The following is a 24,242-nucleotide window of genomic DNA, read 5'->3' on the forward strand; positions in this document are numbered from 1 at the left end:
GAAATAATTCTCCTTCAGAACTGCCTTCTTTAAAGGATATTACCGAGCATGGGAACGATTTTTACCATTTAGTTCACTTTAAACAGAGTTCCTTATCAAAATGAACTTATGAACTGCTTTACCAACTTAAAAACAATCATATCACTGGAGCTGATATAAGAATGTTTTTTCTAACTGACCAGGGAACGGCTGCAAGCCCTCCAGTGGGCTGCACATAGCAATGAACAATATATCAAATATCCCTAATTAACCATCTTGCCATGCATATGTAAGAGTAAACTGCTTATTCCTATACCTTATGGGACATTATACCATCTTGTTTGTTCTCGGTTATGTTTGGCTTATGACGAATATATCTGACATTTTTCTGCATATGTGCCCTTAACAGCAGTACCATATCACGTGCGTGTCGTCACCGGATCTATCAAACATGCGGCTACACCCGGACCTGTGTGGATAAAATGCATTGGGAAACACGGCGAGGATATTGGAAAATTCCTACTTTTTAACGAATCAAGAGGGACTGCACTTCGAAAAGGAACAACAGACAAATTTGTGTTTGATGCACCAGCATTGGATGCCCTCTCAGAAATCGAGGCGAGTGTGCTTCTTTGTAGTACACATTGCGTTACCTACAGATTGAGAATTGATTAGTATCACAAGATCTATTTGAACAGCTTGGAGCCATGTAGTGTAATAAGATTAATGACGAAACCCAATTTCTGGTACTCATATTTGTATTTTGAAGACTTTTCCACTCAAGGCTTATGAATAAACACGCTAACAAATGCACCCAAATGCACCCAAATGCACTTAAATGCCATCCATTTATTGCTACTTGGTTGTTGTTAGAATCCGACAGGCGGATATGGCTAAAATATCGTTCTTTACCTGCAGGACTTGCTGAGGGCGTATAAGTGAACCTAGAGTGCCCCGGCTACCTCAGTTATGTTGGTGCTGCGCTACATGTCTTATTGCTTTACGCACCTCCAAGGTTCTGTACTTTCCGGACTGTGGTGTGGACGCATGTAAGCTTCTATATAGTGTCCCACATCTAGCCCCTCCGTGACGAAGCTGAACAAAAGGCTTATAGCAAATTCGAACCCTAGTTATGTTGGTGCTGCGCTACATGTCTTAGTGCTTTACGCACCTCCAAGGTTCTGTGGCTGAGACTGTGGACGCATGTAAGCTTCTATATAGTGTCCCACATCCGTGACGAAGCTGAACAAAAGGCTTATAGCAAATTTAATTCGAACCCTTTTGGCAACAAGTTTGGTATGTTTCACTATGGTGACTGATTTTAGGAAAAACTCGGTACAAATTCTTGGTACACAAACATTCAAGACTCACTTTTAACATGTTAGTTTACTAAGTTTTTATTTATCCTTGCACACTCGAAAACAATTTTTAATAACGTCTTGACAGTTAACCCCTTGCATTGGTCAAGTCGGAAAACAAATGGCAACTGATAAACATCAACTTGACTCATTTATTTTCTAAAAATAGCTCAATATATGAACAAATGTACCTGACCCATCAATCTTAAGTTTGCATGTAGTGCGATCCACGTCAGGATATCACCTGACGATATACAGTCTGTGTTTCTCAACTTAGAGTGACTGCCAACCCGGCCTATCAATTTGCTTCAGTTTGCTACAAGTGATTGGGGTTCTCGTGATGTCCATGGGGATAAGTTAGCGATTTTAGGCAAAAAAGCATTCCTCATTGCCACTGAAAAACTACTCAACTAGCAAATCACTTGGAACTGGAAATTGCAAGAACAAATAATTATTCAGGATAAACTAGAGATGATTTATTTCCCTAATACAAACTCCTTTTACGGATAGCAATTAGGCATCTCTGTTTATGAATGGTATTTAAGGGCTGACATATTGGAAATCCAACAAACCTAGAATCAGAGGTAAATATCAGTTCACTTGTTGCTCAATTATTTCTGATGTACACGTTGATCCATGGAAAGTTGCGCTGATAGGGTGGCCTCGTGCCTATGACGAAAACGTGAAGAGTGTCGTGCCTCAAATATAGATGCCATGTGTTAAATAGTAAACACTGTTAGTGAACGAAATACAGTCAACAAATTACAATTCAGTCGCGACACGTCGGTTGCAGGCAGAACGTCAATATGAAACGGCCTTAATTCCGATCCGTCCACACAAGTAAAGAGCATCTTTTGTCGTTTTAATGACACAACATGCTGCTGGGTTTCATGGTTGATTAAAATATGACAATAAAGTGATTGCGCTGCTTTCAAACTAACCTCTTCCTACATTTTGTGTCTGAGTTGCCTGAGTTTCACTTCTTGATAAGCTAATACCCACTCGCCCTCGACGGCCACCAAGTGCACTGGTGCCCTTGAACAGAGACCCAAATACACTGAACTTGAGTTACCTCTGTTGGAAATGAGTTTATTCGGCGGACAACTCCAAACCACATCACGAAGGTTGGTCTCTACTCAATGCCTATATTTACGCGGGACCAGCGGCATTTTCAATTATCAAAACATTTATACCATCAGTAACCTCCAGAACAACCCTTGCTCACACAGCAATATACCAAAGAAACTGTTTGGAGCTACTTGCTGAGACGTTCATGGTCTTTTCAGGGAATAGCATCAATCTATAGTCTAGGCCAACGTGCTCCATTCAGGTTGAACGAAACTAAATTTGGAAATTTGAGGGCTTTGTCTTTAAGCATTATTCTCTCCCAATTTATCTACTGAACCACATAGACAATCAGACTATCGGTGAACGGTCGACGTTTTAGGCAAATGTTGATGCATCTACACAAGAAATTTTGCAACCTATAAATCACGAGATGAAACAGCATCTTTGTGTTGAACGATTTAAGTTAGAATTTTAGCAGGAAGATTACAGCAGACCTGCACTTTTGTGATAACCTCTTTGCACAGTAGCTTGAATGTATGTTTTCTCAGCGGTTTAGTTAACATTGGAAGCAACCGTCTCAGGTTGGCTAGGTTGCCAAACATTTGATGCACAAAGTATCCTAGAGCTTAGCAGTGTTGTGGAATGTATGTAGCTTGGGTGCGCTGCTTGATTGTTGGTCGCCGAGCTTGCAAACATTTGATGCACAAAGTATCCTAGAGCTTAGCAGTGTTGTGGAATGTACGTAGCTTGGGTGCGCTGCTTGATTGTTGGTCTGTTCGCCGAGCTTGGCAGTTGGATTGCAAACGTTTTATCACCAATCGAGGTGACATCGTCAGTGGAGGGTTGAGTGGATGTCCTAGAGGTTACACAGTTTACCTAGATAACCAAGTATTGAGAGCAGGATTTCCAACAAAAATTTAATACCATGGGAGAATTCACATGAAGACTAGAAATTTGTGGTCAGTGAGATTCATCCCGAGGTCCTGCCAGCATTGTTAGCCGAAATAAGAGGAACTTCGCTTTACTAATAAAATTCTGATGTTCTGTCGTTTGTAAGCGCTTTCGGTGAAATTTCTGATTGCACCAAACGCCCCTTCTTTCTGAGATTCATTTGCTTTTTTTCTACGCCGTTCAGGTTGGAAACGAATCAGTTCACGGCACGGAAACGGGTTGGTTTCTGAAACACGCTCAGGTTCTCCTTACTCATATTGGTAAATGTTATCAATTCAATTGCAACACATGGATTTCACGAACTCGGGGCGATAAGAAACCCGTTAAAGGATTTTCCATTTTCCGTGATCAAATTATTGTCGGAGTACCACGTAAGCAAACCTAGGTCAGACGGTTATTTTGTTTTAGATGGATTCTGACGTCTCACTATCTTTTCCAATGCACAGTTCTTGGGCTGTGTGAGGGAATAAACTACCAACCTTTTTGCAGACTCAGTTATCTACGCTCTGATCGAAACCATAGCGGCAACATCTGTAATATGCTCATTGTAGCAGGAACTCTACCCGCCTGGATCAATTTTACAAGCTCAACTAACATTGTGTACTTTATTGGTCGGTTTCAACAAGTAGAATCCTACAAAAGATATTCACCTGTGGAACGTAAGATCTGTAATTTCGAACGTAAATGGTGCTCAGATTCACATGCTTAAAACTGACCCTTGGTTAAATAAGCAATTCGTGATTTCGCCCAAACATTAATCTCACCTCCATGTGTTTATATTTTTGAAATTACATATGTTTGTAGTTAGAGTCACCAATTTTATACATTATTGGACCGTTATCACTATTTTTACGTCGTTTCCCAGACAGTAGGATATCCCCTAGTAATCACGAATAAATGGAGGAATAGCTGCCTAATAAATAAAGCTACTGAGCTCGGAACCTAGCGCTTCTCTGCAAACACTCAAATTCTCCTTAACCTTCAAATCACCAGTAGTTCTAGCTGTTGAACCTCATCCAACAGAATCGTGTCCGATTATATCGAACAAGAACACTTAACAAACTATCTCCCAAGCCACGTCTCACGCCTATAATCATGATTCCCTGTAGTTTTTATTCTTCTGTATCCCTTTGGATAGAGAACTGATAATAAAATGACAAACTGCGAGTTAACAACGCTGAAGCACTTGATGTCAAAGAAACAATTATGGTGGTAAGGTCTCAGTCTCAAAACTTTCAACAAATAGAAAAACTACTCTGAATGATTTCTGCTTGGCATGATGGGCGGTCCTAATAACTTCCTTGGTTGCAGAAAGTGCCATCACACTGACGCTACACCGCTTCAGGGAGGCTGGACGTAACCTGAAGTCGACACCTAAGGCATGGAACTTGAGGTTTACTACCTTTTTCTGAGCTTATCATTCCTTATTAGAGATGGTAGTTCTCTGGTGTTTTTGCTCCATGCACAAATCTCTATGCCTTAGAGATGTCTGATTTTCCGCAGCACTCTGTCTGACTACTTGACGTTTTCCCATTTCCCTTCCGTGGCCACAATCCATTCCTCAGTCCCGCCCCTATACACCCCTGCCAAAAATTTAAATCGGTTAGATTCCCTCCTTCTCACGCCCTTGCGGTTCGTTAACGTTTTATGCTTACCGACAAGACTTGAGACTCGAATGGATTATATGGTTGCCGTTACTGAGCGAGAATTTGTCGTGTGTACGCATGACTGTCAATTCATCCACTTGATGGATTTTTGTGTGGTAATTTATATCCTGTGGCAACCAGGTGTGTTTCCATCAAGTCCTCTCAGGCAACTTCGAAGAAGAAGAAAGAAGCTGATGACTAAAAGCCAACATCTACATATTCACCATCATCATCATCACTGTCAGCTGTAATAACCGCGTATCGAGGAATTGATGAGATGTCAAGTGTTTACAAAATGCTATCGGACAGGGCCTTCAAAAACCAGTTGCTTCGAGCTGACCTGAGCAAATGGAAGCACTAATTCACCGACACACCCAACTGAAGTACTGGCTTTGTTTACCCCTACGTGACCAGGAATGTTGCCAAACTTTTCACAAACAAACATCTTGATCATCTTGAAGACAAAAAAACAGTTAGTTTCATCTTCTGCCACATCTACTACTGCACTCTGGTAAATCTGATCAAGCCTGGCGCTTAATTTTGAAATGTAGCAAGGTTTTTTAGAATAGCGACTGAACGCTTGTTTAAAAGAGCTCCGAAACTGAAACGAATCACTTTTCTCACTAACCGCGTGGTGGTTGATGTCCTCGCTTACTCAGCACACCTGCTTGCCGATCGTATCTGATGGTACTAAACAACCCGCACTGAAGTAGATCTTTTTCGGCTTATCCAAGCCGGCTTCATACATCAAATCCAATTTGTGAACCAGTATGATCAGAACTCTACAGCCCTCCTGATACACATGAAGAAGCAAAAAAGGCTTATTTATTCACTTTTTGCTTTCTGTAGATTCCTCCCCTTTTTATCTCCCATTTTATCCTCCTGTTCAAATACACTGATTACTCGATTGACCGTACGTGCGATGGCTCGACAAAACTGCTCGTCTGTATACCGTAGTCACGTACATAAGAGGCAGCTACAGGGACTTTCCCTGTCACTGGGTGTCCAGGATTTCAGAACATAGGACCGTCCCAACCTTTCTTGGCTCCATATTCCAAGATCTTTCTTGGCAACTTGCTATTTGCTCACCATCGTAAATACTTTCAGGTTGCCACTTCAGTATTCAGTTTCCCAAAAGCCAGAAGACTAGCTGTTTTCACTCTTACACAAGCATATATAAGGTCAATTACCTTGTGTTTCACTCGACAATATAAATTATCTATTTTATTACACGAGCTAGTTGAGAAAGACTACTTCTCCTAATGCGATTTCCGAAACGTGCTTCTGGATATAGCTTAGTATCACGTAAAAAACTTCTGAGCACTCTGTGGAACGTCCAAAACCTTTTCAACCAGTTTTACCTAATACACTTGCAAACTTGTAAACCCTGATTTCAGGAATACTTAGTTATTTATAATTGTGTGAGACCAATGTGTAAACTTTGAAATTGAAGAAAAAGATTTCTTGGTTAAAGACAATAAACATTAAACAACTTTGATCAAATAACTTTGGTGCACTTTCCTCGTAACAGTCATAACCTATCAGCTCATGATTGCAACGTGTGATGTGGAATCGGCGGGAACAGATTCGGATGTGTACCTGCAACTTTTTGGAAGTCGCGGAATGTCCAATGAGAGACTGGTCGAGAAGAAAGACACGTTCGAAAGGGGCTCAGTGTGCCGTTTTCAAATGGAGTTTGAGGACGTTGGTGATCTGCAGAAAATTCGTGTAAGACAGGATCCACAGGTATATATCATGTTTTGTTTAGTGGCATTACATGAACAAGTAACTTGTGAATAACTCGACGCAGTCCGTAGCCTGGCATGAAATGTCAGTTGCCTATTGCGAATGAAACGAGGAATTTATTGAATGCTATAGCTTTGACTGGAATGTTAGAGCTCGTCAACGTCATCAACAACGCCAGATGTAAGAACAGCGTACTTGCCGTAGTGGTTGTAGCCACCACAGTTTCGTTCACCGATGATTTGGGGAGGTGGGGTAGATAAGTGCATATTGGAGGTGGGAGCGTAAATACGGTGCGTAAATACGGTACTGTCAGTGGAGTGTCAAGCTTGGGGATTTTGAGAACGGAGCTTTGCAGTGAAGGCAATAGTTTGGATGCATGAGCGCCATTGATGGCACAACTGGGCCATGTCTGATTCGTATAAACTCAAAATAAAACATACACGTAAAATGTTCAAAAGGTTCCTTGAGTAGCAGTCAATTACAATGCAACTGATTATTGGGCGGGTGTGAAAACATCAATACTACGAATATAACAGAGGTTTGTATGAGAAAGAGAGAACAACCGGGGATGTGAAACCATCAAATGGTTGAAGCCGATTAGGCAACTTGGATGTCCTAAACACTATAACTCCTAACCTGTTCCTAAGGACATGCTGTTCCTTTTAAGGATACAAAGGACAAAATATAGTTTGCGCACTTGGTAAAGGTCTCATCTTAATCGAATGTATGGCTTTTATGTAAAGAAACTCCATCTTTGTACCGTGCAGTCCTTGGCTTTGCCCTACTTAAGCCACCAAACCAGGGTACCACCGCTTTGCAGCCCATCTGATGAAGCACGATTCTTGGATAAGCACTGTTGTCTTACGTTCGGCTGACAATTGCGATGGTGTCGATTGCCTGCCAGTGTCCTTCACTGTTCCACTCATGATGAGATTCGGATATCAAGGGTGACGAGTGTGTTGGATCCCAAGGCATTCGCACATGCACACAACTTATTGTGGGACTGGCTTTTTGCAAAAGCCTATGTGAGTCTCAGGCTCCAGCAAACCGACAGATCTGCTAAATTATCATAAAAGGAAATACATAATACAATACAGTTGTACGGGCGACGGGTATATGCGCAAGCAGTTCACACACACCCAATACTTCTCAATTCTATCGCGGTCGCTCAGTGAACCCGAACAGCTATAAGGTCAGGCTTTGTGGAAGACCTTAGGGCGAGTGTTGATAATTCTTCGAAGACGACGTATTCCAAAGGACAGAGACTTATTACAAGTTCAGTTGCCCGCACCATCATCTGTGAACCAACAGAGCTGCAGAATATGCACTAAACTCCTCATCTGACCTCGGTTTCTACAGCAGTGACCACCTTGACAAAACGGACGTTTCGAACTTTTGCAGGTTGCACCTAAGCTGGATATCGGGGGTAAATTACATAGGAAACACGTGCTCTAAAGCACAAAGCCATCGATTTGAATCAGGTAAAGTTAGCAACTCGCACAAGCAAGGAACAGTAGCGCTATTTTGCAGGCTATAGCCGCAAGCAGGCATCAGTTTTCCTCAGTGTGCACAAACGTACCTTGGACCCGGATTAGAAGGCTCTGATCCCGAATAACCAGCTGCAATCTACGTTTTCAGCGGCCAGCAGGCATCGGAGTCGGCCGAATGTGGAGCCCTTTGCCCACTTGTCTGAGTGAAGCTTCTAGATAGCGGTTCGTTTTAGTTTGCTCATTTGCTAAGCACGGGTAACCTCGTTTTGATTCTGATATCAGGCCGAATCTCGCGAGCAGTGCCATTTGCGTAACAGGCACTCCATCGCTTTTCAAGGAGGCGCAAGACGGTAGCAAATTGACGGGAGCCTGAGTCTTCTCTTGGCCACGCTTATCTGTTTTATCGTGCGTAGCGCGCCTATGTTAGCTTCGTTGATTTAGGCCAATCTTCGCAGTATACCGGCGAGCAATCAGCACAGACTGCTTTAGCAATCACGCTGGTACCGACATTTTCATGGACGTGAATTCGACGAAGGCTCCAAAGCCATCGTTGAACTTGTGGCACTTGTCGCAGTCCTCAAATCTGAGCCATACGATCCTCCGTTATGTACAGTCGTAAGTTGTCAGAGATCATAGAAGAACCGCGTTATTCATTGTCAAAAGCACCGTGTACGTTGAAACCAAGCTATTTTTCAGTTATACCTAGATCCGCCGAACTCTTAGTTCATTCAATATGACGTTTTGGTCACATGTCATCACCAACAGCAGGTAGTTTAGCGCGCCGACATATATACCATATTCCATCACCAATGGGTTATTGTTACCAGAGAATCCGAATGGACCATTCCAAGGAGTCACCGTCTAGCTTAGTGTCTCAACTTTGCTAGCATGATTGGGCCTGCATTCGGTGTTTCAAATAACTTTCAGCACTCCTGACCAAACAGCTTTTGAAAATGGCCTATTGGTATCCTTCTTTTTTGTAAGCTTAGTGACATCGGTAGTGTTTTAATAAGCTCTAAAGAAATAGTGTGAGTGGCCCATGTAGACGAGGGCTAGCTCTATCAGCTAATCTTCCTATACCATCCTGTTTCTAAACGCTTCCTAAAACTTAGGTTCAGTAGACCAGATTTGGGCTCCGACTATATCCAGTAGTTTGAAAGAGCTTATCAAAACTGTATATTGCATCGATACAGACTTTGAGATGATTTCAGAGCCGATTCAGCTAGTCGGGATCTTGTACTCATCTGTGCTGAATCAGTCAAAAGTGAGTGGATAGGAATAAGTAGGAGTCATTCCTTATCCTGAGGTTCTAGGATTGCCAACCTGTTCGTATTCCAAAGGTAAATTCTGGGCAAAGCCATGATTAAGTAGCAAAGAATGGCCTCTTCAGAGCTTCGGTCATCATTTAGAATTTCCAAAACAATCGCTCTGTGTCCACTTTGAGTTGAGTCCCCGTCCGGCATGTTACTTCTATTCTTCTAATGCTGAATCCGTATTCACATTTAGTCCACCTTACAGTTTGTTTCTCGGAAGTAGAACAATAGTTTCTAGCAGTTTCCGACATGGTTAAGGTGAAACTAATGACGCAATCATTCCAATTGGGCTGATATAAGAAAGCCAAAAACCTCCTGTTACTAACAATTTGATTTTTAAATAAGTCCATTTTACCAACTGCCTGCATTGTGGGATTCAAGTAAAACACATGGTGATGGAAAATCGGGAGTTCCACCTAAATGGCGAGCCCAAAACTGTTGAATAGTTTTCGGGAAACTTATGCGTCAAATCAATTCTTATTAGCTAACTCGCTTTTCAAACTCTCGTGTTTTTGGTTATCTATGACAACCGTCTCCAGAACAACATCCCTGACAAATCGCTTACAGTAGCGTGGAATCAGCCGACAGGAACAATTGCATTTCGATTCGTTATAGTTTTTAGTAGACCCACGACAAACCGTGAGCGCATTCAGCCAGAGTCTTCATGTGGAGAGATTACACAGAACAGAATGAGTCTTGTCGGAATTCCATCTCACTTTGAACTCCCATCTCACTACTGAACTGCTGGCATTCAATCGGAAAACATCTCACTATGCGACTCGAAACAATACAATCGCATGCCTAATTGGCTGAAGGATTGTGTATTCCGAGAAAAGCGCATGCCCCACTGAGTGTGAATATTTGCATCTGAAAAGTCACCTCAGATAAGGCCAGTCCGATACCTCTGCCCCTCTGTTCCTCTTAATGTTAGCTGAGGTTCCAAATTCATCAAGCCTGGTTGAACATATCCATACCCAGCTGACATGGTCACCGCGCTTGCTCCAGCCATGGGTGGCACCTCCTTTTGTCACCGGCGTCGCCGTAGACGGTGAAGGCGTCTGAGCACGTGCTTCCGACAACTGTAGAAGCGAACAAAAGCACATATCGCGAGATTTCCATATTTCGTTTACTCCCGTCACACGCTAACGCATTGTATCAAATTCATAAGCGCAAACGAACGATACACAACGTTGAATCACACAGTCACAAGGGACAGCATAGATCCGCCAGGTTGAGCTACACGCTAGTTCCAAGCACGGGACCAATTTTGGTTGCCACCTTTCGGTCATGGGCATTTCATAACAGACCAAGAGGTTTAGGCTATAAGTAGTGTATTGCGCCTATACAGTGTATTGAGGTATGCCGAATATCATGACAAATAAAACGTGAGACAGCCTGGTGCAGCTAGTTCATTTGAGTAAGAACATTATAAAGGAACGATTCAACCGGGTTCCAGGTTGGTATGGTTTCAAATTGGCTTGCGAATGAGTGTATAAATAGAGGTTCGGGCTTTGTTTTCTAAACCTAGCATTAGAGGTCTCAGTAGAGTTGAAATAAGAACGTCTTCGGTTATGTGACTTGCATTTGGCGACCTCCTAAACAAAGGGGTGTACCGAAACTGCGAAAATATCTGGAGATTCTCTGAGGATTTGAATGATCCATTCTAGTAACGACTGCTTCGCTGCAAATGATCTGATCGATAATCGCAGAATAGCCAAACGAGCTCAGAAACCTGGGCTAGAATAGAACGCTTTCACCGATAGGCAGATGATGGGCATGCTAAATGGTTTCTGAGATTTGTTCACTTGTAGTTATACTGCTGATTCTAAAAAATTGTATCTTCATTGAAACACTAGGGACAGTCCACCGATGCGTAGCTACCATTTGCTCCGAGTAGTCTTATGGTAAACCGTGGATTTTAAAATCTCACCCAGACACATTGTCATTCTTATTTCTGTAAAAAATAGGTTTTCAGGCAGATACTTCTGAAAGGTTCAAATATTTCAATGTAAGTATTATATGAAACTTATCGTTGCACTACAGTGATATTTGCAGTTTCATCGTTGACTCAGTCGCTTTTGGCGGTGGTGATGGTGATGGGGCGGTTCTGGGTGGTCTCTTTTATTCCCCGCAGAGAAGTGAAACAAATTCATTCTGGTGTTGGACAATCTTTTCTCTTATGAAACTAGAAGTTTCCATGTTTCTGGTTTCATTCATACAAAATAAAACGGACTTCCTGGACTCATACACAAAAAACACGTTCATCAGGTACGAGAGGTTGAACGAGTTGACCCCGGTCATTTGCGCTGTTCCACTTGCACGACGCATTCTCTGAACTCTACTTTTTCACACCTCACATCAAAACATTGAACTAGATGGGGGTCGTTGGCTTGTTCGCTGAGCTGGGCAATTTGATTGCAAACGTTTCATCACCAATCGAGGTGACATCATCAGTGCGTTATTGTGGAGCGTAGTAGTGCGTAGCTGCACAATAACGCACTGATGATGTCACCTCGATTGGTGATGAAACATTTGCAATCAAATTGCCCAGCTCAGCAAACAAGCCAACGACCACCATCTGCGCTACCTGAGCTACCAACATTTTCCTCTATAGAAAACACTGAACTAGACTCTTCATAAAGATAGTTCTTTTGCCTTGTCTACTTTCGTGAGGTTTAACTGCAAAACTTTCACTGGAATTTAGGTGAGTAAGAGGATTGATCACCCTTGTTGCATGTGAGTTTTCAGGAGTCATGTCGATTATCCTTATCCCTTCTTGGCTGACTACTGTCTGCTCACTGGGGTGAGTCAAACTTGTCCACTCCTTCACTTCGAAACTGCGTGCAATACAACTGGCCACAAATCATGCAGCCTCTCCTCTTTCTGTTCTACGCAAGTCGAGTTACAAACCCCACATTGTTTCTCGTCCACAGGGCGAAAGACGACACTGGAAGCTGGACCGTGTGGAAATCAACAAAGGTGACGTAACTTATTTCTTCGAAACTGACGGTGGTCAGTGGTTAAGTACAAAACATGGTAATCGGAAGCTAAATTGGACTGATATGGTGGCCTCTGTGAACGGCAAGAAGCAACTGGACAGTAAGTTTGTCACAGGAGCAACGATTTTACGCAACGCTCGCCTACCAGAAATTTTTATTGCCAGTCCTTTCTACTTATCTTCTTATGCCTGTGCTACAAGTGTATCTAGCTGGATTCTAGGATCCCAAATGTTGAGTGGAAAGACTGGTGTCTGATGAGATCGCTGAATGGCTATTGGAAAGCTATCCGCTTTTCAGTATTTAGCCTATGCGTTCGTGATTCTTTTCTCAGTGAGACCATCGTGGGTGTTCAGACAAATTGGTCAGTGGAAAATTGATTAAAAATTCTTCTTTATATTAAATTCCTTGATAGTGCTCACTTCGCACTGCAGGAAGTACAGAAAACTCCCCAGGAAGCGTCAGACTGGGATGCGTAACCTCAAGCCATGCATGTGTCAAAATTTGCTGCTCAATATGCGATTAGCATATACTCGTCGTTTGCTGCCATACGAACTGGATGAAAATCTGATGTTGCGTGTAGAAATTCCTGATTGTCCGATGAGGGCATCCTGGATTTCCATCGGGGCCTCTCGTAACCTATTTCAAGACATATTATGGTTTATGCTTGGACAGCTGTGGTCTTGCGTTTGGTAGGTAAAATACCACGCTGTGTTGCTACTCATGAGTAGTCAAGAAAATATGGTGTGGCGACGTCCGGTGGGCTACTAACGAAAAATAATCTGCATGAAAATACCACCAGCTTAACGCCTACACAGAAAAATTCCTATCATCCAAAACGCTATCAGGAAATCTTCATTCATACACTTTATTACTGAAATAGAACCACATTTTCACCGATTGTAAACTGCAAGACTTTTGTTATAGTCTCACCCACGTCGATCCCTTCTCCCTCTCCATATACAACCCAGATGCGGATCTCAAAATACTTGTAAAAACTTCGAACATTTCTGGCGCTGGAACAGACTGTGGTATATTCATCCAACTCTTCGGTGAACACGGGGATTCCGGACCCTGGAGACTCACTGAGTGTCAGAATAACCCAACACCATTCAAGAACAATGCGGTGAGTTAAATATGCCCACATGAACAAATTATGGATTTGTCCACCGTATAGAGAAAGCATGAGTACCATTGATATGACACACTCCTTTCTTACTTTTACCTCAAGAAACTTCAGCTTTCGATTATCAAATCATCACTGACGATTTACCTCACGTCACTGTTTTGATTTGGTAACTTCTTGGTTTATGTGTACCCAGCATATTTGAAACGATTTTAGTGCAACCAGTATGACCTCTCTTTCAATCAGAACCTCGAAATTAAATGTTCATGGTGACTCTGTCTTTGGATCTTCCTTCTTTCTTCATTCTTCATTCATTCTCCTTGTACTGAATCTTCCCACCATGCATTCACTATTTCCCAAGTTTTTTCCATGCTTATTGCCGAAACTGCTTTCGATGTGCGAATCGAAAATTCACCAAACTTTGTGAGATAATTAATCTTTTACCTTGACTAATAATAACTGAAGAGTATTCACAGATGTTCAACAACGCATTATAGATCAAGGGGAGGACTTTGAAATAAGTAAGATTAAAAAATGAACTGAAAATAAGGTACCTAAATGGTTCACTGGGCACTTCTTCTCCAAAACGCGTGAATATAATGACGAAAAATATATGACCGCCTTTTTCGAGTTTATTAGACCGTAGATGCCCGTGAACTAATCTATTTCGTGTTCACTTAGTGGGCGCTGATAAAGATTATATATGGTGTTTAGGCCCGCTGTAAATTAGTCAGCCTATATGTTGTCGGTTGATTTCTCCAGAGATATAATCCCCGAAGTGAGGCCTCGTTGAGATAAAACACTAAAGTTCATATGCAGTTTGGTTTTCCAGAACTAGACTTCCACCTAAGGCATGTTTTGACACCTCTCGCTTCGTTTGAATTTTCTGACTTGTACCGGTCACCTGAAATCTTGACAGCTGATTCATACCTATCATCTAATTCGATTTCGTCACGAATCCACACTTTGCTGATTTTTTCGGCGCAATCTAATTGTTTATGAAAGCGAAGCAAAAATGCTCACAAGCTCACAAATCAAGCTCACAAATCCATATCATATTTCAGTTGGATGAATTCTTCCTGCGTGGCATACCGGAGTTGGGCAGCATTGCCCGATGTCGTGTCTGGCTAAAACAAAAAGGCCGACAACATTCGTGGCATTGCGCATGGATCGAAGTAACTGAGCTATTGCCCGACCAATATCCGCGATTGGCCAGACATTGGCATTTCGAATGCAACAGATGGCTATCTCCAAAGGAGGAAGATCGACAAACCGCTTGGGATCTTTCATGCAGTGAAGAATTTGTGGACGATCCTGTCCGTGGGCATGTTAACGACCTCGAAGTACTGCAGACTTCCCTAGCTACCACCGATGTTGTACTAATGACCGAGAGACCTGAAGTAGAGCCCGGAGATGTTGGTAAGTTAGGGCGCTTATAACCGTCATGTAGCATCATTTATATTTCTGATACACTCCTACGCAAAGTTCTTCATTGGGTAGCTGTATGGGATATAACGCAAAGTTATTCCTCTGCCAGCGCAGTCATTGTGACAAGTTGGTAGATTCCCTGCTATAAAGTCCTTGCTACTACTGACGCAACCAAACAAAAAATAAATATATGTATAACTCCGGAGCACTGTCGGCCAGTACATGTAACCTCCAAATTATGAGGGTCGTTCGCGAGTATGTGGATATCACAGGTCTGACAAAACGAAGCAACGACAAACATTCCGTCTTCCTTTTGCCGTGCACAGTGTTTTCTGTCTATGAATCACTAGCTACGTATGTAGATTACAAAATTGCCTTTCTGCTAGTGGGGATCTTTTTACCTCACCGCATGTGTAGAAGCTTCCATTAGCTTACTTTGATGTTGATAAACCAGCTCAGGATTACTGGTCATCGTGAAACGTCTTGTGAATCTCCGTTGAGCAACAGACAAACGCCGTGGCCTGTCAGTGACAGATTATTGGATTCATATATGTAAAATAGAGAGCAGTTAGAAGAGAAAAGGTGAAGGATTTGGTCGGTGATATTTCACCGAATCTTCCTGCTGACCAAAGGGTTAAATTGTGTAGCACGTATCGCTCACATGCTGTCTTGATTTATAAGCTTTTGCGAAATCACGAGTAGGCTATTTCACGTTTATTGACAACTGCCAGATAAGCCTTTAAACTTATCAAAGAAAGACTCTAAGAACGGTGGAAACGTAAGGAGTTTTAGCGGATTTCTCGGAGACGGTTGAATAACAAGTCCGTAACAAATTCTGCAGCTACGTTAACAGTGCTGGGCAGGGTTGTTTATTACAAACACGCGAAATGTGGACGATATATTATATCGTAATCACTTCTGTCCCCGCCCACCTACATGCTCTTACGTCCCTTAGCTATATTGCGTACAAATGTTTTGGATGAATCAAGAAACTTGAAGCGTTTTCAAATATCAGACCCATACATACTAAGTGGAATATGGCTTTAGACCTCAAACTAAAGGGCAGTGTGGTATGCGTCAGAGTTGAGAGCGTCAATGCATGTTCATTTAACTGCTACTAGGACAAGGTAACAACTGATGAGCATACACGTAGCTGTCAATAATTTGAGGGGATTTGCTCAGTTCAGTGGAGATTTCATTTGGTAAATGTAGCCAATCAGTGCGGCAGAGTAAGGAAGCACCGTATGCCTATTTCATCTTTGTTTAGAATCCCCGGTATTGGAAATCTCACAAACCTCAAAGCTTCGAACCCGACTAGTGGTTTCAAACATTCAGCCGGCCGGCTGAAAACGGCTTCTCAGCAGTGTGGTTAGCTCGCAGTTGGTCGCAGGTCTGCGACTCCTTAGAGTCATGTGAGATACGCACTGCTGATGATTTTCGGCAAGGATGGAGCAGCTTTACGGTGCTTTTTTGGCTTTCCAACCTAGATTGGCTTCATTCACTCTGCTAAAACGCACACTTGGACAGCACATTTAAGATGTTTGTCCTGAAGTGACTACACCATCTTGTTTACTGTTTACACGATAAGTTTAATCCGCGGCCCCCTTTGGCTTGGGAAGCTGAGAAGTCATTATTTATCCGTTGTTAGCTAGAACAGACGATAGGGAAATAGGTGAGGCCGGGATTTACCTGAGCCGTTGCGTTCCAGTTTACGCTCTATACCTATCCCGAAGTTATTGTTAGTATTTTTATACTAAAGCTGTTTGAGAGAAGACGCCATCAAGCGCCTGGCGTAGCCTAACCCGATGGTTAACTTCGCTTATTGGGAATGCGCACCAGTGCGTTGCACGGGAATTGGTAGCATTTCGGAGTGGCCCCGTTTAGAAATTCACTTTTAGCTTCCAATGGGATTGTCTTCTTTGGATTCCAACTTGATCACTAGAGATATATGTGACGGAATTCATCTAAGATAGCGGATGTGAAATACCAGGAAAGTTTGTATACCGTTTGCTTGTTTCAAAACTGCGGTTGTTGGGGGTTTGATATCATTGCAGTAAGGACTATTCCACATGCGTAACCTGCTATCTTTATTTATCCTATAGTCCTTTTATCCCTCTTCAACTCCAACTTTTCAGAAAGTGGAGTTGTTCTTGATATTTTCCATGTACTCCTTAAAATGTTATTCGGTATTACTAATAATCCTGTATTCTCATTATCTTCCGTACGATAACAGTCTACACGGTCGAAGTGCACACTGGAATGAGGAAAAACGCGGAAACCTCGAACAATGCTTGGCTCGCGGTTTCTGGATCTCGTGGCACGACCAAAACCTTGGAGATAAACAATTCCGAGGACAGCCCGGTCCTTCAAAGTGGACAAACGAATAAGTTTGAGTGAGTCCAGATGAACTAATTCGCATAAGAAGGATTCGCAGCATTCAGGAAGCTGAATTATTTTTCAAAAGCTGATAGCAGTATGGTCAGCTGTGTACTTAGCACATCATCTTCCTTAGTTTTACCGGAATTCCACTGTTCATTTCGGTGCCATAGCTGGGAGGTAAGAAATGTCAAACGTTTCCAGAAAAAATTAGCAAAACTAGAAATTGTGACACTACATGCGATGCCCGCATTAGTCAAACGTCTGGCTTCAAAATAGCCACGACAGCCTGTATGCAAAATGCTCTGAAGCGGTAACACGACTGCAGGATAAACATGAAAACACACAATTGTCCCCACAGCATACCATACACCTGAAGGTTACATCCCTGGTTAGTTTGAATGGGACGGAAAAGTCTAGTAGGTTTACAGCCAGCTTGTGATACATTCTATTCAGAAGTAACATCAAAGAACATGAACAGGTAGTGCCGCCAAGCGCTTGGAAACCACCCATCCGAGGGTGAATAAATAAATGCCAGAAACAGCGAACTGAGAAATCAAGTTCATCAGTCTGAAAAAACCACGAGGGGGTGAGCATACATTGAAAAAACGTCTTCATCATCTGACTGTACCTGATAAAGGTAGCACGTTTCACGGGATTTATACTAGTTTAAACGTGGTTATATTGTACATTCAGCTATTTTTCTCATATTTTCAGGGTGCCGGTACCGCTCAAGCTCATGAGAAAAATCATCTGTTTTTGCGCATTATAACTCGGCGTTCATAAGGTTGATTTTTGAGGTCAGTTTGTCTACAACTCGTAAGTCTTGAATAGTCTGACTGGCACAATGGATCTGTGTGATACCTAAACATCCAGATGAATCCCATTCTTGCGCCCACTAGGGTCGTAAAACCGAATACAGACTTGAACAGTCGTGCATAGAGAAACAGGCGCAAAAAACGACAATAGGATTGATGGTAATGTGCGGACAGTGTGCGATGATCCTGACTGTATTTGGAGAGACGATTGTAATAATTGACCTGTTTAAGTAAATACAAGCACTATTGAACACGTATTATTGTTTTTCAGCTTATTCAGTCCACCAGTGGGTACCCTTGAAAAACTCAATCTTGGTCTAGTTCAAGACCAAGATCAAACAATCCTCTCAGTGTCCGCACCGACAGATATGCGAAACCACGACTCTCATTGGTTCTGCGAATGGGTCAAGGTGCGTGACCCAGTCAGCCGACGAACATACATTTTTCAAGTGAACAAATGGATAGAGGCCACAAAACGCCATTCTACTTGGTCCAAGGTGATTTTAGATGTCACCGAAGTAGTCGAAGATCCTTCGCTAATGGCCCTCCAATCACTGAAAGGTTGGTCATTGATTTCCCAACAACAATACGTACTTTGAGATAATGTACAGTGCTCCTTCAAACAGCGTGAACACGCAGAATCACACCCTTCTTGGAAAGGTTATATCTTAAAGGGGACGCAACACCTTAACGTGATAAGTATTACTGAAGATGACACCACCTGATATGAAGGAAAACGCGCTGAAGATTTACTCCGTTAAATCGGAAGCTATCGGNAAAATGCTCTGAAGCGGTAACACGACTGCAGGATAAACATGAAAACACACAATTGTCCCCACAGCATACCATACACCTGAAGGTTACATCCCTGGTTAGTTTGAATGGGACGGAAAAGTCTAGTAGGTTTACAGCCAGCTTGTGATACATTCTATTCAGAAGTAACATCAAAGAACATGAACAGGTAGTGCCGCCAAGCGCTTGGAAACCACCCATCCGAGGGTGAATAAATAAATGCCAGAAACAGAACTGAGAAATCAAGTGCATCAGTCTGAAAAAACCACGATGAGCAGAGCATACACTGAAAAAAACGTCTTCATCATCTGACTGTACCTGATAAAGGTAGCACGTTTCACGGGATTTATACTAGTTGTGGTTATATAGAACTGAGAAATCAAGTGCATCAGTCTGAAAAAACCACGAGGGTGTGAGCATGCATTGAAAAAAACGTCTTCATCATCTGACTGTACCTGATAAAGGTAGCACGTTTCACGGGATTTATACTAGTTTAAACGTGGTTATATTGTACATTCAGCTATTTTTCTCATATTTTCAGGGTACTGGTACCGCTCAAGCTCATGAGAAAAATCATCTGTTTTTGCGCATTATAACTCGGCGTTCATAAGGTTGATTTTTGAGGTCAGTTTGTCTACAACTCATAAGTCTTGAATGGTCTGACTGGCACAATGGATCTGTGTGATACCTAAACATCCAGATGAATCCCATTCTTGCGCCCACTAGGGTCGTAAGACCGAATAAAGACTTGAAAAGTCGTGCGTAGAGAAACAGGCGCAAACAACGACAATAAGATTGATGGTAATGTGCGGACAGTGTGCGATGATCCTGACTGTATTTGGAGAGGCAATTGTAATAATTGACCTGTTTAAGTAAATACAAGCACTATTGAACACGTATTATTGTTTTTCAGCTTATTCAGTCCACCAGTGGGTATCCTTGAAAAACTCAATCTTGGTCTAGTTCAACACCAAGAGCAAACAATCCTCTCAGTGTCCGCACCGACAGATATGCGAAACCACGACTCTCATTGGTTCTGCGAATGGGTCAAGGTGCGTGACCCAGTCAGCCGACGAACATACATTTTTCAAGTGAACAAATGGATAGAGGCCACAAAACGCCATTCTACTTGGTCCAAGGTGATTTTAGATGTCACCGAAGTAGTCGAAGATCCTTCGCTAATGGCCCTCCAATCACTGAAAGGTTGGTCATTGATTTCCCAACAACAATACGTACTTTGAGATAATGTACAGTGCTCCTTCAAACAGCGTGAACACGCAGAATCACACCCTTCTTGGAAAGGTTATATCTTAAAGGGGACGCAACACCTTAACGTGATAAGTATTACTGAAGAAGACACCACCTGATATGAAGGAAAATGCACTGAATATTTACTCCGTTAAATCGGAAGCTATCGGAAGCCTCTGTGAAACCAACTGCTTTTAAAACTAATTCAGAGGTTCTTTTGTTCAAACTCTGTGAATAGGTCAAAATTTTCGACAACCATACACAGTAAATACGGATCGTTTTGTTTACTTAGTCTATTGTGAGTTCTGCTTTTGGTTTTGCCAACTTCTGAAGCTTATCCGGTTCTCTATTGATTTCTACGCAACTGGTCTCCTAGCTTGGCCCATAGTCTCGTTAGAGGATAATGTGGGACACTGAAATCCAGTTTATGTCTCATGGTTTCTAGGAATGGACATGAAGTTTTCAGCGGTGTACTTTTCTATTAGGCTTGCGCCTGTAAGACGCCCTGAAGAAGACTTCACTTTTCGGGTGTTGGCGTGAGGTTAAAATCATGTCCACCACGAATCTGTTCAGCGACTTTCGGATGGAACACGTAGATGAAGCGCTGTTTCTCGTCAAACGAAGTTGTCCTGCATATACCATGATGCATCTTTATGCATGCATAAGCGTCCAGAAGAGTGAATGATATCCGTTAATAGTAGTTACATGCAGCAGCCTTGCTCCATAGTGTACCCTTGGAGCAAATTGGTGACGTTGTTTGCATCTAAATAATTTACAATGCTGGCTCTACCCCACCTGACATGTTGTTTGAGTGTGGGGTAATATGTGCGCAAAAATACGTTTTACTCTGGGTGACAAGGCTGCTCCCTTCATGAAATGCAAGCTATCTTCTTTATTGCACTGTTTTCATAGCACTGCATGGGTTCGTGTTTTAGTAGTGATCAGCCTGAGCTGGTAGTTTAATGATCGAGTATAATCCGACCGGCCAATATTGATGGTAATTAGCAACAGTTTTACCATTAATTTTCTGTTTCTCAAATATCTGCATACAGGGGAGGAATTGGATCTATCTGAATCTGGTTTCAGTAAACAAAGTCATTATGTGTTGGAAAACTGGAGAGCATCGTACTGCAGTTTCGTCCGTATTGGGCTTCATCATCATGATGTACGCGTGAATTTCTTAGTTTTTTTCTACAAGCGCTGCACTCCCTACATACCTTATATTCACTTACATACCTTTGCATAAAATCTTCTACACTCTAATATCAGTGGAATTTGGGACTGTCTGAACATGGACCATATTTTGTTCATTATTATCGTTACTATCATCGTCACCGTTGTCACAGCCATCATCGTCTTTGTCATCAACATCATTTCACTAGCAACATTTGTATTGCTGCTTCATTGTCATACATAATTTTCAACAGTGGGGTCGAAAATGATATCACTTCTATCTCCATTGTATCCGCTGCACACCACTCGTCATTGAAATTGCATGTCAGCCTTGAGTCTTTCTGCGCATCAGTTATCATGGACATTGGATTGGACGAATTAATTCACGCCAAATATTCTGGGCTATGCTCTTGCGCGTGTCTCCAGTGATCTTGCGGGCTTATGCACTGTGCGAATTCAGGGCATCCGTTGGTGTTGCCATCAGAGGAGATACCCTACTAACTTTTCTTCAATAGCACCCCTGATATTCTGTCAGAATAATGCAATTGCAGTTTTCCGGTGCTGCAACCTCACATAGCTGACCACATCCAGACTCCTCTAGCAGTCTTGAATCAGGTGGCATTTCAGTAAATCTTTTAGTGATGAAAACAAAAACTTTGGAAAGCAAAAATGCGATTTTGAATAAAGGTCATCTTCCTAGTTGTTGTGATTGAAAGAACCAGCCGAGATTAGGTGACATCAATTCAGTACCCACAACAAATAATGTGAGCTTTATGAGGTGTTGCAAGCTTCTTTCGCGATCAGCCTACTCGATATGTTGTATACCATTAGCGACAGATAGTTTATTCCATGTCGTATAGACGTTGCTCATACAGTTTTAGGAGCACTTACTAGTTCTTTCTAGTACTTTTATATAACTCGTGTGTTTCACATTCCACCCACCAAAAATGCCTTCCAGCATTTATGATAGGTTCATCAGAAAACGGAAGCTTTCATCATCACCAACAATGTAAAGTCTTTCTCTACTAACAAGAATGTTATGTTGCGTGATTTATTCAGTGGTACTCCTGGAGTGCTGGATAACCGATTGCCAAACCGAAAAACACGAAATTGCTTACGAATGTTCGGTGTAACTGTATCCGCTTGACTTTCTCTCTGCACACTTTATAACTCTCACGTCGTGACTGATTGAGATGATATTGGCTTTCATTCCCATGGTTGCTAAGAGATTTTTAGCTACAACTGTTTTACAGTAGGTTCGGAACAGCGTGATACTGCTTGGGCCTTTTGAACAGAAGTGTATACATTTTATTAAAGAAATTCTGTTTCAAATACTTTGTCTTCCACCATGTAGCGAAACCAATCGTTCGGTACAAAGTCTCGGTGTACACTGGCAGTAGGCTGAGCGGAGGAACCGATGCAAACGTATACATTACCTTATTTGCCGAGCAACCTGGGCTAAGTTCTGGAAGACGTGCACTAAAGAGGGATGGTCGCAACCTATTCGAGCGCAACAACTTGGACGAATTTCAGATTCATTGTATCGATCTTGGTGAGTTGCTAGTTCGGCTGGGGATATCCATTTTTGGATGACCAGTTGTTTTGTCCAGTTTAATTATGTGACGAAACTACAAGTGCAGCAAACCAACCGTACAATGCTCCTCTTTAGGACTAATCTCACCTGAGTCTGTTGTGCTGAAAAGTTTATCCGGCTTTCCGAAGAATAACTCGTGTTTGGTCCACCCTTTCATCGTGTATCCTCCTTTGAGACCCTTCAGTACCCCCAGTTAAAAGTGAAGGCTATCCATAAGTCAGCTTCACATTCCACCAAAATAAATATTCGTTCAGCTGTACTATCCTTTTGGTGCCTGGCTGTCATGCCACTCGAAGAAGTCATGACGGCTGGGATACCGCAAGGTTGCTCAACCCTAGACAGAAGAAGTCACGATGCGGAGCCCGGTTCGAACCACGGGCCCTCCGGTCAGTAAATTCGCGTTCTAATCACTGAGCCATCTTGCCCCCTTCCACCATTATACATAAGTGCAAACATTGCACATCAAGATGAACACTAGTAGGTTTGTTTGCCAATGTTGTCTCAGATTACTAGATTTCGCCCTATTAATTTTCCCTATTTGTAATTTAGTGAATCAGGTATCTTTTCACGAACCTGCGTAAGTCCCATCAAAAGTCACGAGAAGTCACTGACATCGAAAACAGAATAACGACGAGCTATCCAACAGAGGGAGATACCTCGTTAACTTTGCTCAGGCTACGCACAACAATGTACAGCTTCTAAATTTGGCAAAATATCTTTATTTCCCCTCCATTTGCTTTTTTTGTTTTTCCTAATGGTTTGAGTCCTCGAGTCATATTCATTTTGTTTCAGGCAAAATAACCCGTCTGCGGATCGAACACGATAACACAAGCACCAGAACTGACTGGTTCCTCGATAAAGTGCGTATAACTAACATGGATACAGGTGCTACGATCAATTTCCCATGCGAACAATGGCTCTCTAAAAAGCGAGGGGATGGACGCTTGTGGAAAGAATTGTTCTCTGTTCCGGAGAACATTTGATACAGACACTTTACTGCATCCAAAAATGGAATGCGATATCAACAAGCATGGACTCATCTCTTATGTGCAATCGTGCCCAAGGCGCAACAACAGAAGCATTTATATAAGCCTGTCTTTGGTATACCTGTGTCTGTCTTCTACTTTGTTTTGTTTCTCT

General features: G+C 42.3%; 2 protein-coding genes across 2 annotated transcripts in view; one reads left to right on the top strand and one right to left on the bottom strand.

Moving 5' to 3' along the window:
• Positions 1-24,242, top strand: part of T265_04858 (hypothetical protein) — a gene marked incomplete at both ends in the record, with an annotated part of 120,513 nt that overhangs the window by 77,226 nt on the left and 19,045 nt on the right. The window contains 10 exons of the mRNA XM_009169712.1: positions 389-601; positions 6,534-6,748; positions 12,485-12,650; positions 13,519-13,673; positions 14,738-15,092; positions 17,335-17,494; positions 18,567-18,856; positions 20,018-20,290; positions 22,863-23,060; positions 23,895-23,962. Coding sequence (XP_009167976.1) covers positions 389-601; positions 6,534-6,748; positions 12,485-12,650; positions 13,519-13,673; positions 14,738-15,092; positions 17,335-17,494; positions 18,567-18,856; positions 20,018-20,290; positions 22,863-23,060; positions 23,895-23,962 — 2,093 coding nt within the window. The remainder of the gene's footprint in view (positions 1-388; positions 602-6,533; positions 6,749-12,484; positions 12,651-13,518; positions 13,674-14,737; positions 15,093-17,334; positions 17,495-18,566; positions 18,857-20,017; positions 20,291-22,862; positions 23,061-23,894; positions 23,963-24,242) is intronic.
• T265_04857 (hypothetical protein) overlaps positions 1-24,242 on the bottom strand; it is a gene marked incomplete at both ends in the record, with an annotated part of 99,732 nt that overhangs the window by 52,005 nt on the left and 23,485 nt on the right. Inside the window, 2 exons of the mRNA XM_009169711.1 lie at positions 5,667-5,795; positions 10,526-10,630. Of these exons, the coding sequence (XP_009167975.1) occupies positions 5,667-5,795; positions 10,526-10,630 (234 nt within the window). The remainder of the gene's footprint in view (positions 1-5,666; positions 5,796-10,525; positions 10,631-24,242) is intronic.

This window comes from Opisthorchis viverrini (assembly GCF_000715545.1).
Source record: "Opisthorchis viverrini unplaced genomic scaffold opera_v5_84, whole genome shotgun sequence".
NCBI lineage: Eukaryota > Metazoa > Platyhelminthes > Trematoda > Opisthorchiida > Opisthorchiidae > Opisthorchis > Opisthorchis viverrini.